The 14,714-nt window shown below is 47.2% G+C and overlaps 1 protein-coding gene and 1 long non-coding RNA gene across 3 annotated transcripts; one reads left to right on the top strand and one right to left on the bottom strand.

Annotated features, from left to right (window-relative positions):
* Positions 1–296: 296 nt before the first annotated feature.
* Positions 297–2,655, bottom strand: RHOB (ras homolog family member B). Its single transcript, XM_040059361.2, has one exon. The coding sequence runs from the start codon at positions 2,365–2,367 to the stop codon at positions 1,777–1,779; it is 591 nt and encodes a 196-aa protein (XP_039915295.1). The 5' UTR covers positions 2,368–2,655; the 3' UTR covers positions 297–1,776.
* Positions 2,656–2,926: 271 nt separating this feature from the next.
* LOC120750537 (uncharacterized) lies at positions 2,927–13,582 on the top strand. Of its 2 annotated transcripts, none has more exons than XR_005700033.2 (4): positions 2,927–3,068; positions 4,991–5,076; positions 7,574–7,659; positions 10,015–13,582. It is a non-coding gene; the product is annotated as an uncharacterized LOC120750537 (long non-coding RNA). The 2 variants fall into 2 exon arrangements; XR_009207654.1 differs by having other exon boundaries at positions 7,538–7,659.
* The last annotated feature ends 1,132 nt before the right edge of the window (positions 13,583–14,714 follow it).

Genomic DNA, 14,714 nt, shown 5'->3' with positions numbered 1-14,714 from the left:
AAGCACAAGCCAGAGGCTTCCCGTACACAACAGCAACAAGGACGTACTAGTCACCACCTCAACTTTTGAGTACACTTCCACATGCCATGCACAGAAAAACTAAGGAAGCAGCTCCCCCAAAGGGAAATAAAACCACCATCCTCTAAAAAGCTGCCAGACAGGTATTTCACCCAGTGGGAAAAATAAATAAAAGCATGTGCAGGCAAGGGGCAAACTCTAGTCTAGTTTAACACCATCCAGGTGTACTGCTGCAACCTGAGGACAGTCTCCATGAATCACAACACAACTCTCACAAGTTTCAGCATAGAATCTTTTAATACTTTACATAAAAAACTGCATACACTATAGTTTTATGTAAACATCATATACATCTCAGTTTTTGCAATGTCAGTTTATTAAAAACAGTCTCAGTACCACTGTTGAGGGAAGAGGGAGGAAAGTAAACAAACATAAATGGATACATTTGTTCTCTGAACCAGAGAAACAGAAAATTATTTTCACTAAGGCTGGCCACCTTGTGAAAATAAGTTTTAAATAAACCTTGATTCTTTAAACTGCCCTTTAGTATTAAAGTCCGATGTACTCACTGCATAAGTTAACAGTGCTTTCACCCATTTTTTTTTTCCAAGGCAAAAATATACAGTGGTTTTATTTTGTCTTGTGTCGAAATCAGTTTTAAACAAGACCCAGATGAGGTTACTGAGTAAGAATGTTTTTAATGCTACAGTGTTGTATGCAGATGATGAGTGCATTGAGTGTTTAATTTAAACATTAAAAAAAAAATCCACCAAGTTGTGCAAAGTAACTTTTTTTGAAAATAAACTTTTAAATAAACCCATATCAACACACTTGCAGGAGACAACATTGAAAGTAAGGAGCAGGCACCAAGATCATAATATGGCAAGATCATCCCCTTGCTCATCCTGCCTTATCTGTCAGGAGGTGGAAATCCAGCAAGCAGGACAATTCGGTTTTACTTTCTGGCCTGGTGGCTTCTGCAGCTGGAGTCAGTTCAAGGCTCCTGTTATCAGCAGGCATCAGTCACTCAGGGCAAGTTCCTTTGCACAACACAAGTCCCACCTGGGCACCCCCTCCCCACCTCACTTTAAATAAGCACCCCCTGCACTACCCCCGTTTGCACAAGACAGAAAAGGTAACATATATACAGGCTTCGCTTGGGATGACCCTCCCCTCCCAGTCTCCATCTTCAGGGCACTGGTTTCCACAGCAGGTCAGGCTCAGGCTGAAACACGCGAGGGAGAAGCGGGGATGCTGCAGGCAGCCTGGGAGAGGAAGCCCCTTTCCCCAGCTCGCCTGGGTGGAGGCACATGCAGGCAGGAGGCAGAAGTCCCTTCGAGCATCTCAGCTCCACCGCCCTCCTCTTGCAAAAGAGAGGAGGCTGCCTGGGAGCAGCAGGTGTTGGCAAAGGGGCAGAACCGGGTGCAACATTTGCTCAGTCCAGTCTCAGCAGCTTTTTGTTGTTGAGTCCGCGACTAACTCGCAGGGGCCGGTGGTAGGAGAAGGCTTCTCCCCACTTTATTCCCAAGACTCCGGGCATGCAATCCCCCCCCTCCCTCTGTCCCCACGGCTGAGCAAGCACAACCCTTTTCGGCCAAGGCTCAAGGAGCATGCTCCCTCCCTTAGCCCCCACCCCATCCACTGCCCGTCCCCAGCGGAGGGGACGGGCAGATGCCGTGTGCGTGTATAACCCAGCTCCTCTCCACCTGCCAACAGGTGACCCAGGCGCTGTGCCCAGCGCCGCGCTCCAGACACGCCCTATAGGACTTTGCAGCAGTTGATGCAGCCGTTCTGGGTGCCGTAGCGCTTTTGCAGGGCTGCCCGGGTGGCAGTCTCGAAGACCTCCCGGACACCCTCCTTGGTCTTGGCCGAGCACTCCAGGTAGTCGTAGGCCTGGATGCGAATGGCCATGGCCCGGCCGTCCTCGGTGCGCACCGGCTCCTGCTTCATGCGGGCCAGCTCGTTCCGCACGTGCTCGTCGTTCCGCAGGTCCTTCTTGTTGGCCACCAGGATGATGGGGACGTTGGGGCAGAAGTGCTTGACTTCGGGCACCCACTTCTCCGGGATGTTCTCCAGCGAGTCCGGGCTGTCCACGGAGAAACACATGAGGATGACATCGGTGTCCGGGTACGAAAGGGGACGCAGGCGGTCATAGTCCTCCTGGCCAGCCGTGTCCCACAGGGCCAGCTCCACCTGCTTGCCGTCCACCTCGATGTCCGCCACGTAGTTCTCGAAGACGGTGGGCACGTAGACCTCGGGGAACTCGTCCTTGCTGAAGACGATGAGGAGGCAAGTCTTGCCACAGGCACCGTCCCCCACCACCACCAGCTTCTTGCGGATGGCGGCCATGGCCAGGCTCGCCAAGCTGGCCTTGCCGTGCAGCAGGACGATGGCAGCGCCCTCCTCCCCGCGGCCGCCGCCTCCCGCTCCCTCTCGCTTCTCACAGGGCACCGTGGCGAGCCGGCCCGCGCAGCCAGGCGGGCGCGCCCTGCCCTCGTTGCGCACAGGCACCGCGTCTCCGTACCCTGCCTCGGGGGAGCGCTACGGCCGCAGGGCAGCGCCGCCGGCTCCGGAGCTCTGCGGTGGAAGCGGCGTCGCCGGTTCTCGCCCTCACTGCAGACGCCCGCACCGTACCAACTCCGCGCACCGACTGCCGCAAGCTGCGGCCCGGCGCCGCTATTTAAAGGCGCTCGCGACTTTCTTAATATAGCTGGCCAATGGAAAGGCAAGGAGTGAGGTCATCCCCGGCGGGGAGCGCTGCGATTGGCGGACGGCCGCGGGCGGGAGGCGGAGCCGAGGCGGGCCGGGGAGCGGCCGGGCCGGGCCGGGGCAGCGGGCCCGGGGTCGCGGCGGGCGGAGCCGCGGGCCCGGGGTCGCGGCGGGCGGAGCCGCGCTGGGGGCGGCCGGGGGGCTCCCTGTCCCCGGTCTGAGCCCTCCCCGCCCTGGGGACCCTGGCTTGGCGCCAGGGCAGGGCAGCGCCGGTCCTCGCCACAGTCTTGCCCCTCGGGATGGCCCGTGCGAAGAGTCTGGGCGAGCAACCGAGAGGAACGGTGAGCGCCGCTGCGTCCAGGTGCTGCTTTAAAGCCCGGGCAAAGCGAACAGAGAGTATTGAAGGCGGTTGAATAAAGTAAAAGCGTGCGCTGGGTGCTACGGGAGAAGCGCTCGATTCCCTTCCTTAAAAAATTCGTCATGTTCTACTCTCGCCAGCTCTTGGCAAAAAGGGAGCAGAGGAATTGTAAACCGGGAGAAGCAGCAGGCTTGAACTGAACTGGCCTTTGGGTCTCCAGGGAGATGGGAGGTCGCAGCAGTGAAAAAACGAATGGGGAAAATAAAGGGGCGCAAAGCACTGTAGTGCGGGGCTGCTGATAGGGCAGGGTGCGAGTCCCTCCACAGGGGCAGCTGGCAGGGCTGGGCTGGGCCGGGCCGGGCCGGGCAGGGGCGGCCGCAGTGCCCGGGACACACGGACACCGCCGGCAGCGACGCGCTCGGTCCCTGTTGCAGCTGTCGCTGCTCAGCCGGGTGGTGTCCCAAGCTTCTTCCCTGCGGGCTTTCACACACAGACGATGTCCTGTGGCTACTACCTCCCGGGGTTGGATCCGAATTGCCCCGTTTTCTTAGCCAGCACTGGCATTAGTGAATAGAACAAAAAGGAGTGGTTTGTGCAATACTGTTGTTATTAAAAATTGTATTTTAAAATACAATTGCATTCAATTGCAATTCACTTGGAGAGTGAATGCATCACTGAGTACATTAAATTGCCTGACAATTTTTTTGCAGCACTGTTACTGTTACAGAGAGGTTTGTGTCAATAGGACAAAAGGTTCGCTTAATCCGAGACATAGAAATAAAATTTATCTTCTGTGAGATTTTTGTACTATCCATTTCTCCCATTCTCAAAAGACCATGTCCCCAAAAGCTGATGGACGAATTTATACCTTGATCTTACAGGGGTTTGTACAGTGTATTTTATGCAAACATAGTGAATTCAAACTGATTTTTTAAAGACTCCAGCAATAAAGTGTAGACATAGACATGGATGTTCTTCAGTACCTGAGGCCTTCCAGCGGGCCAAATTTCTTGCTCGCATTGTCCCTTTAAATTTGTTGTCACTGCTCACAGGCTTAAATTCTTCACAAAACTGTGGAAATCATTCCCGTGCTGCCACGTCCTCCCGGCGATGGTTCACTGGCAGCTTGTAGCTGTTTTCTGCCCGGTCCCGAGCGGGCTGGGGCCGTTCGGGGAGGCGGACAGGGCGATTTTTCCGTGTATTCCCCAGCCGGTGCTGATCCCCACGGCCCCAGTGCGGATCCCCACGGCCCCGGTGAGGATCCCCACGGCCCCGCCGCTCCCCCCGTGGCCCCGGTGCGGATCCCCACTGCCCCAGTGCGGATCCCCACAGCCCCGGTGCAAATCCCCACAGCCCCGGTGCAGATCCCCACTGCCCCAGTGCGGATCCCCACGGCCCCGGTGAGGATCCCCACGGCCCCGCCGCTCCCCCCGTGGCCCCGGTGCGGATCCCCACTGCCCCAGTGCGGATCCCCACAGCCCCGGTGCGGATCCCCACGGCCCCGCCGCTCCCCCCACGGCCCCGGTGCGGATCCCCACGGCCCCAGTGCGGATCCCCACGGTCCTGTCGCTCCCCTCACGGGCCCCGCCGCTCCCCCCACGGCCCCGCCGCTCCCCCGCGGCCCGTGGCTCGCCGCGCTCCGGCGGGGCCCCAGCGCCCTCTCGCGGCGACCCAGCGCCCTGCACCGCCCTGCGCCCGCTGCCTGCGGCTCGGCAGCTGGAAAACCACAGCTGGAAAAATCCACAGCTGGAAAAATCCACAGCTGGAAAAATCCACCTCTGCGGCTGCAGCGGGAGAAGCTGCGAGTGCTTCACTCGGCGTGAGAGGTGCTGCTTAAGTATACTTCCGATTCCGCTTGTATTTGACTTTTGAATCGCGCCTGGGCGTTTGGTTTTGTCTTTTCAGGAGCAAAACGTTTTGTTAAATAGAAGGAGCAATGAGAATGAGCGGTTACATTGATCGACTCATCTGTGCTGTGCCACGGAAGGCAGGTAAATAAGCAGCTTATTCATTTCAAAGCGCACGGCTTTGTCGTTGCCCAGAGTGCTGCTGGCAATTACCCGTGTGCCTCGAGTGTCCCGCATACACACTGCTTAACTCTTTAGAGGTTTCAAAGCAGGGTGGCCTCATCCAAACCGTCTGCTGGTTCCAGCTTCCAAATTGTGCAAAGGAATTACTCGACAAATATCCAGCTAACCTAAGTTAAATCCATAGCATGAATTTTTCTTGTAGACATATATTTGCAGCACCCAGTTATGGTCTGAGCCATAACTGCTTCATTTTCAAGTGAAGTCTCACATCTCTAGCCTTCCACACAGATGTACTGAAGGCAAAGCACCTGATGTTTCATCTCTCACCTTGCAAGACAGACTTCAGCAAAGGCTATGTAATTCCTTGACCAAGGGTTCCAAATTCCTTTTAAGTCTTTTTTTTCCCAGAAGATTTATATCACGAAACTCAGTTCTGTGAGCAACTCAGGCTGAGCTCACATCCATTTCTCTGTTCTGGGGTACACTCCAGCAACAGCCTCTGTAGGGTACATCTAAGTCACTGTAGTTATTACACATCTGTACTTAGCTAATGTATCCAGCTCATGTATTATAGTGCTGAATTTTAACTTAGGTTGTAGCTTTTATATTTTGTGCCTGAATCTGCATGATATGCTTAACTATAGTTCTTTAGGCAAGCTGAATCTTCACTTCTAGTTATCCCAAAATGTGTATTCTCTAAGTACAGCATTAGTTCTGCTGCACCACATACATTTGTGTGATGAAGAAAGCAAGAAGTAGGAGAAAGAGGATACCACTTGTTTGCTTTTATTGCTTGTGCTGATGGTTTTGAGATTAAAACTCAGATTTTGCTTTTTTAAAATTATTTAATCCAAGTGGTGTATTTTGTTGAGAACACAATTCCTGTCAATTATTGGAGATTGTTTCCAGATTATGTTTTCCCCCTGCTCTTCTTGCTAAGCAGATTTTCTAAAGGGCATGTCTGTAACTCAGACTCAGATAATTCATGTTCAAGCGTAAATCTGTACCAAAAGCATGTAAGCTCAGTGGGGAAGGCATTTTTTTTTCCTTTTTGTCAATAAGTGGGCAAGTAAGTACATGGCCTGCTGTGGCACAACATGCTGAGGGAGCCATGTGTCCTCTAGTGCCACACAGAGTCCTGCATGCCGGCTTGTAACACTGGCATCAGGCATCCTGCAGTCCTCATGCAGGCAAAGCTTCTCGGCAAAGCGAGGGAGGCAAGAGACAAGGAAACATGAGCAGTTCACAGGCTAGTGTGGAAAAGCTCTGAGTAGATGTGAGAGAACAGGCAGAAATGGTGAGTATCTGTCTCTCTAAGATAACAATTTCTGGCACATTTAGGAACCAGACCACTTGCTGTGTGTCAGTGCAAGTCCATTGCTTTCCAGCATACCTGGGGAAAAGCAGAGTTTAACTCTCAGAGCCCCTTGGGATCAGTGCCCTCAGCAGACAAGCCAGACTGATCTACCTAGAATCTGGAATGCCAAGGCACAACAGGAGGAGGTGAAATCACCTGTGTATTTTCATACAGAGGTTTATGCTAAGTACAGTGCCCATGAAAGCACACTGTCCCAAAAAAGAACAGCTTTCGTGACTAAAGAGCTGAATGGGATCCACTGGCATTGGTCTTCCAGGGCTTGAGAGGTTAGTCAGAAGCTGTTAGTTTTATTTATTTCCAGTTCTTATAGCAAGACTATAAAATTCATACTTTAATAGGACTCAGGAAATATGGGTTGATAGAGTACAATCATACCACTATAGTAAATTAACGTGGCCTTTTGTCTCCAGCTGAGCTCAAATTAAATAAAAACAAGTTCCTCATCCTTAGGCTAGAATTTTTAGACCTATAACACCTCATCTCAGTTGAAGAACCCTTCTGCCTTCTGTAATTGTATGAAATAAATAAACTGACCACATAACTATTACAGATACTAATCATATTACATATCTACATCACCAATAATGCCTTTGGAAACAGTTCTCTCTGCAGAGAGACCAAACTTACACCCTCTGGTTCCCTTTGTTCTCAGTTTTTACTGACTGTAGACACCTTGCAGTCTTTGTCTACCAAGGAAACTGAGAGTAAAAATTGCTTGTCCAATGCCAACAAGATTGCAGGGAATTCAGTCTCTCTACCTGGGGTTCCAGATAATATCCTTACCAGGGGTAAGTTCTTTATCTTTAGACTCTCCAGTGGATGTACTTCATTCCACTACTTTGAGGATGGTCAGACACTGGAAAAGGCTGCCCAGAGGCTGTGGAGTCTCCATCCTTGGGCATATTCAAAACCCAGCTGGACACAGTCCTGAGCAACCTGCTCAGGTTGATCCTGCTCTAAGCAGGGCAGGGTGGAGTAGGTAACCCCTCCTCACCTCAGCCATTGTTTGATTCTGCAATTCATTTATTTGTGATGCCTCAGCAGATCTGAAAAGTGATGTTTGGAGGGTCTCTCTGGCAGGTCGACTCCTGTTTCACCCTGCAGCACTGTCAGCCCACATTCCACCAGGGAGTTTGGCACACTCAGTTCTGAAGTGCTTGCACAGGGTAAGTCTTTTGTAATAGGAACAAGGAAACTTCTGAAGTAAACATATTGTGATTTGTTAATGATTTATGTAACTTCCACTTTATTGTCAGCAAAGTAGATTTCTTTAAAAAACAATGATGTCATATGTTTCTCCATGTAGACTGATTTGCTATATTAAGATACATTAACCGATTCCTTTAATTACTGTGGTCTTCGTGGTGGTCTTTGAAATGTGGTGGTCAGTTCTCTCCGCAGGGGAACTTGTGACCTGAGGAAGCTGAGGCACCAACAATATTAGAAGAAACTTATCTAAGAGAAGGCAGTTGATGGTGGAAATTACTATCATGGGAGTCTAACAAACTTCTACTTCATGTAAATTAACCATGACTCTATGAAGACTTGAGAACACTTTCTTAATTCCTACATGATAACTGATCTATGAGCAAAAGCAGCATGGGTGCACACAGAAGAACTATTGCCATTGTATAATTCTACTAACAGATCATGGCAGCAAAAATGTCAATAAAGCTGATTTGGAAAGTTGTTCGCTACAGTGTTTTATGTTCCATCTCACACAAAAAATTAAGTCATTCAATCTTAAAAAATTAAATCCAGTAGGGACTGAACACTGACTATAAAATATATCTGAGATGATAAAACAGAATTACAGGGTTCTGCAGGAGTCTTGGTTACATCCAGATTTGGCTTATACCATCATTTTTTGATTTATAATATTGGGCAAGAACAAGGTAGTCACAATTTCAGAAGATTCCGATATCAGAAATTAAAAGAGGGAAAAAAATAGGGAAGAAAAGTTAAGACAGGAGTATGGAGAGAAAAAAGGAGATAAGGGAAATTCCAAAGTAATGGAATTCCTCTCCTCATTCTACCCTTCAAAAAAGTTTAAAAAGAAAAACAAAACACATCCTAGGAATGTGTCATTTTGTACTTCACCTTTATTTTCAAGGAATGGCTGCTTTTAGGAGAAAGTTAGCTGTAGTTGGAGACCACCCCGTGTTAGAATATACTTCATTTTTGCTCTGTGCCATGAACACCTTCCCAAGTCCTATGAGCCAATGCTGACACTACTGACACAGAGATAGATGGGGAAGAAATGAAACTCATTCTCTTGGATGTGTCAGGGAAGGACGAAGTCGGTTACTGAGATCTCCGCTCAGTGTTCCATGAGGATGTAGACATCTACGGATGTTAGTTTGAATGATTAATGCTTGTTAGTTAGTTTGATTAGTGCTTTTTCATGGACAGGACTGGCTTACAGCAAAAATCCGTGATTTTTGGGTTCCAGAAATCGAAGTGTTCTGCCTCACAGTCCCTCTTATTCATTCCAGTGGCTGCCAAGATAGAACTAAGGAATTAAGAAGAAACTACTCCAGGCAATGAGACAATTAACACTACAGAAGGAAAAGCTTAGGCTGCCAGCATTAGGGCATTTGCTTACCTGGGCTGTTCTGCCAAGACAAAAGTAGGTGATGATAGAGGCCTGGACATCATTAACCAAGCACATTACATGAGGAAAGGAAGAGGAAAAAAAACATTACAGGCACTGGCAAATTTTGTGAGAAGTGAATGTTATTTTGTGGTTTGATTTCGTCATGTGGAAAGGAAAGCAGATATCTTTGTTGCTGTTGTGTTTGTGCTATAAAGGCTGCTTATATGTTATAGGCGGAAAACATCCCTTATCTGCAAAGCATTGCACTTGAAAGCTGGATTTATTTCTTTCTTCACCTCCAATACAGGCTGAAAAGAACAATTACAGGTTTGAGATGTGGAACCAGTCTTGAGAAATGAAAATGACTGAGCTACCATTCTCCATGGAGGTTTTTTGGTCAAGGCAGTTACACAGACACTAGGACAGAAACATGAACCAGCACTACTGGGACAAGCACAAGAACACATGTTTTAGTGAATTTAATCCCAGGTTCCTGGTAGTAAGACTCAGTGGCAAACAGCTGTGCTGACAAAGTTTCCTTCCACACACTTCCTTGAAGCGTGTCCTTAGGGAAGGGTGTCACCACACAAGTATCCAATAGTCTGCTGTGCTAATAGCAGTGGGTTTCTGACTGGCAGAGCAGGTCTGACTTTCCCTAGGATTCATTTGTAGAGCTGGCCCAGGCTTGGTTCCATATATGCATCAGGAATGCAATGTATAGCATAGAGTACAATGGAGGCAGTACTATCTCCACCTCTTCTTCAGGCACAGGTGAATAAACTGGGGCAAACCAGGGTGGATCTGGATAGTCCAGTTCATTATAGAATTCCTACCTTAAGAGTAGAAAAGAAGACTAGATTTCAATTTCTACACGTCTTTATTCTTATAATTTGAATGTATGTTAATTTTTTCTGTCTTTCTGTAGCACTTGAAGGAGGCAGAGGACATAAAGAAGAGGAAATGCCAGCAACCATGCTGTCAGCTTTGCAAGAGACTGAGACACATCATCAGCCTAAGAAGAACATCTCAGAGAAGCACAGAGATGGATCAAAATGGGTGCAATTCCACATTTCTCCCTTTTGAGAGGCACTGAGTCCTGGCAGCCCAAAGAACTGAGTTATGAACTGAGATTAAAGGCACAAGGCTGGAAGCAAGCAAGTAATGTGACTGCAGGGTTTGGAGACACATGCTGAAACACAGAAATGGACAGAGAAATATTCTAAGGTAAACCCCTTCTGATCCTGAAGTAAAGGTACAGTGCTAATTGAGCATAACTGTCATGAACTAGGAGAACATGGAAGTCTGTCACTTTGTTTTGCTGACTTCCTCAATGCTGGTGTCATCACTCTGGAAGCCTGGTTAAAGTTTCCCAGGAGGAAACAAAATGAGAACAAAGACAAATTTCTAAACTGATTATGCACCCAGAGCTGTACACTTTACAAATGAGCTTTTCCTGGTGAGAGACCTAGTAAAATACACACTTAAGATTTTTTTCTTACCCACTCTTCCCACCATTATTTGTATATTGATGATATCATGGGTAAAAATGTTGGGGCTGGCCAAATATTCAGTATTGGATGGAATGCTGCTTTCCCTCTGCATCACATTTTGGTAGCAGTTTGAAGTCCACAATCACACTGTGCCATAACAACAAATGCTTCAAGGATGACATTTTCGAAAGTACTTTTCCTCCAAGAATTTCTGAGTGCTTTTCAACATGAATTACCAGCCCATCTCCTGGTGATAAGTAGGTGTTATTTCCATCTTCAAACTGAAAAACTTTAACTGCTGCCTAAAGTAACTGTGAATCATCTACTTCTTAGGGCTTTCTTTTTCTTGTTTTCCATGTTCTTTCCCTTTGTTTCCTGGGCCATTCTTAGCCCCAATTTCCTCTCCTCTCTGTCTATAATAATCCCCTCGATGCAACCTGATATTGTACCCGAATTTTAAAACTCTTCCTGCCATGCAACTTGGGCATGAGTGTGCTGTGCATAAGTGCTCTCCTGATTCAGGTAGTAGCATCAATAGAGCCTTTCAACGAGCTGTATTTATGTAGATAGCTTTAAATTGTTATTTCCATCCTGCATGTCCACGTGCATGTGTGGGTGGGGAAAATTAGTCTGCAGATAAGTTAAAGAGCACAGGTGTCTCGGTGCCTCTGATGTGGAGCACTGAACTGGAGAGAGGCAGTTTTGCAAAGATTCTAAGCACTTACTGCTCCCCCTGCCTGGAAACTTCAGACCACTTGGCTGAATCAGAGCTCACTCTACCTGATGCTTAGTAGGGAGGGCACTGGGCAGCATATTGGCTGGTGTCTGTTTTCGGTGTGCTTTCCTCCTGGCCTTAGTTTCTGTTTCTTAGCATTAACCTTTTCATTGTTTTTGTATTGGAAATAGAAAGCTGGAAAACTGTTTCTACTGTATACTCCTCTGTAACGAAAAGAGAAACTCAGGGGAGGTTTTTCATCATCTTTTCCTAACCTGTATAAATTCACTTTTTTTGCCACTTCTATCAAAAAAATCAACAATCTCCCTCTGTATCTGTCTCAGAGCACTTTTTCAAAAGATGTTTACTATGTGGCTAAGAAATTGATTTGGCTGGAGTCCATATTTTAGGGCATCTGTCTCCCAAGAGAAATACAGGCTGGAGAGTTTCCTGCTCTGTATTTTAGCATTGTTCTACGATCCAGAAAGAAGGGGATATATCCCAGCAGTCAGTGTATTATCCTAAGGCACCTGTGTCTGGGGTTGCTTCTCTATTCCCCCTCAGGCTACGTCTGAGTGGCTCTATGGAAGAGGCTGTGCACGCCTGTACTGCCAAGTAGCTGGAAAGAAGCAATACCCCATGGCAGCACTGAGCTCGAGGGATGCTAGTTCACCTTTCTCACTTAGGAATGTGTCCCCAGAATCCTCTGCAGACTCCAGTGCAGGTACACCTGCCAGGCGATGTTGGGCTCCTGCCTGTGGTGGTGTGTTTTTGTTAAGTTATTGTTAAGCTATTCCCCCAATAGTTTATCCCTATTATTCCCCCAATATGTTTGGGTTTACCCCAAGTTTCCCCTCCCTTGCCCAGCTGTCATTCATCCCCTAGATCCACCTGCTACCTCATTTACATGACATCAATCCTTCCTAATCCCTTCCCTTATTTCCAGAGGGTTCTCTGTCGGTCCTAAACTCCACCTGGGAACTGCCCTTTTTCTCCGTGCCCCTTGGCCCTTGTGACCCTTTCCACACCCCTTGCCTTCCCTATAGGTTGTCAGATCGTGAGTCCCTCCTTACTCCCCTCGCCGTTGTATCCCTGATTGGCCGAAGAGTCGTATCCTCCCCCTGTTCCTCCCCTGTTTAAAAGACTCTGCAAGTGCGGCCTTGTAGGTTTTTTTGCTGCTGCGCTCCTAGGGGCATTAAATCCTTCGAGGAGCACACAAGAGCCTGTTCTGTACTCTGATCCACGGCGCATCACAAGCAGCAGCCGCAGGGAGCAGCCCCGGTGCTGTGGTATCGGCAGTTCTGCTCCAGCACCACCCGAGCCCCATTCAGCATGGGAGCGGCCAGTCTCAGCCCAGGTGCCAGGGAGGTGCCAGCTGGGCATCTCCGGCCTTTGTGCCACCGACCGCAGGCACGGCTCTTGTACTCACTCACGTGAAGAGCTCAGGCATTACCTGTGCGAGAACTCAGATATACCTGTGTGTCGCTAGTGGACACGAGTAAATACTCCCAGATTTGACTTCACAAGATGGAAGCAGAAGAAAAACTGTTATTTACAAAGACCTCACTTTTATAGGTTTTGAAGAATGACCAGGGATTGGAGAACAAGGCTACCACCTCTCCATCCCATTGGCCAGGCTAGAAGTCCACCAGTTGACTATCATCAGAAAGGAATGTGGAAAACAAGATGTTTACATCAGGAAGCTGTAGGAAAATTCAGTCAGAGCTGTAAACATCTCACAGAAGCTCACATAATATGGCAACACCTGTGGGAGAACACAGATGTTAGCCATTGAAGAGCTAGAAAGTCTGTAGGAGACCGATACTTGGAAAGTGATACATGCCCATATCTTAAGCTTGGAGCAAAAATTAATAGTGATGAATCCCTACAGAAGTAAACTGCCAGGGGTCAATACCCAGGGTAAGCTTGACCAAAATGCTCTCTTCTAATGTAAGTCATGCTGCCGGTGTTGGAGGGGAAAGGAGAAGAAAGAGAGGGAGAGGAAACTGCTTTATAACCTTTTTTTTTTTTTTTTTTTACGTTTGTGTATTTAAATATTAAACTTGAGCATTTATTAAGGAAAATAAAAAACAAAGGAAAGAGGTACTATGGAACAGAAGATGGAAATTAAATGAGGTTCATATATCATTTGACAGAGCCATTTCTAAGACGAAATACACTATTTGCTCCCCATCACCACAGTTGTCCAATTGAAACAGCAGGGGAATTCATACTATATTAGGTGAATATGATGTTTTGTAGTACAGTTTGGGATTTCAGTGAAGAAAATATGCAAATAAATGATATTGATGTATTCAGTAGAAATAAGAATAAATGAATAAATAGTACATAACAATAAGAAAGCAGTATGTGAAACTCATTTTTCATGTTCACTGCAAAGATAATTTATGCATTCCATGAAATAGTGTTGTAGTAGCCTGCATGCATAAGAATGTCATCAAGGCAAGGTTTGTAGACAAGCTGATTTTGTTGGGAAAAAAAACCAGACAAGCTCTTGGACACTCATGTCTTCAAACACCTCCTCCAGATCCCATTTGATAAAGGACCTGACTTCCCCCCATAGAGCTCTACAGAGCATGATAAGCCACAAAAGCCATGACAATCTAGAATGTGTTTTGTACAGAGATATAGGAAGAACCTGTAGGTTTCAGAGACGCCAACAAAGTGATATAACAGCAGTGCTTTAGCAACACCCCCCTGCACAGCACCAGTAGAGGGCTTTGGAAAGAGGAGCAGTTTGGAACTAAAAAAGCCCCATGTGTTCTTTCCTTTTCATTGCCTGTTTTGCAGAAGCAGTGGAGAGAGAGTAATATGTCTTGCTTAGCAAGACCATTCTCCATTTTGTATTAGTTTCTTATGTAAATAGGTCCTCCTAGTGGACAGTCTATCAGTCTACCTACTAATTCATCTGTTTACTCAAAATTATCTTCAGACAGGAAGGCCTTTCTATTTTATGGAAATAGATTCTTTTAGTCTTTTGTCTCAGTTTTCTTCATAATGTCTTGCCACTTAATCAAATCCATTTTGTGAAACGTACTGCATCTGTTTTAAATAATTCATCATCTTATATCTCTGCAATCACTCAGAGAATGTCAAAGTGATACAAGAGCCTGTAATTTGTTATTATATTTTGATGGAGATACAGGGCTGGATTGTGGTATTCCTCCACAGCAACTCAGAGTTGCATATGTAAAAGAAGAAAGACTGCAAGTTTTTGCCAAAACTAAATTCTTTGTGTCTCTAAGGCTTTGAAAACTTAATCTCTGCTAGTGGACATGTCCATCACTGAAACTACTCTGCACTGTTGATGTGTTCACATTTCAATCTGTTCAGTTGCCCAACACATGCTTTATGCCAGATGCCTCCTCTGTCAGGGTGACACAGCTTTTGGAGGGGACT

The sequence above is a fragment of the Hirundo rustica genome, chromosome 3 (assembly GCF_015227805.2).
Source record: "Hirundo rustica isolate bHirRus1 chromosome 3, bHirRus1.pri.v3, whole genome shotgun sequence".
Taxonomy (NCBI): Eukaryota; Metazoa; Chordata; class Aves; order Passeriformes; family Hirundinidae; genus Hirundo; species Hirundo rustica.
The sequence above is the reverse complement of the archived record's forward strand: the minus strand, read 5'-3'. Positions and strand labels throughout refer to the sequence as shown.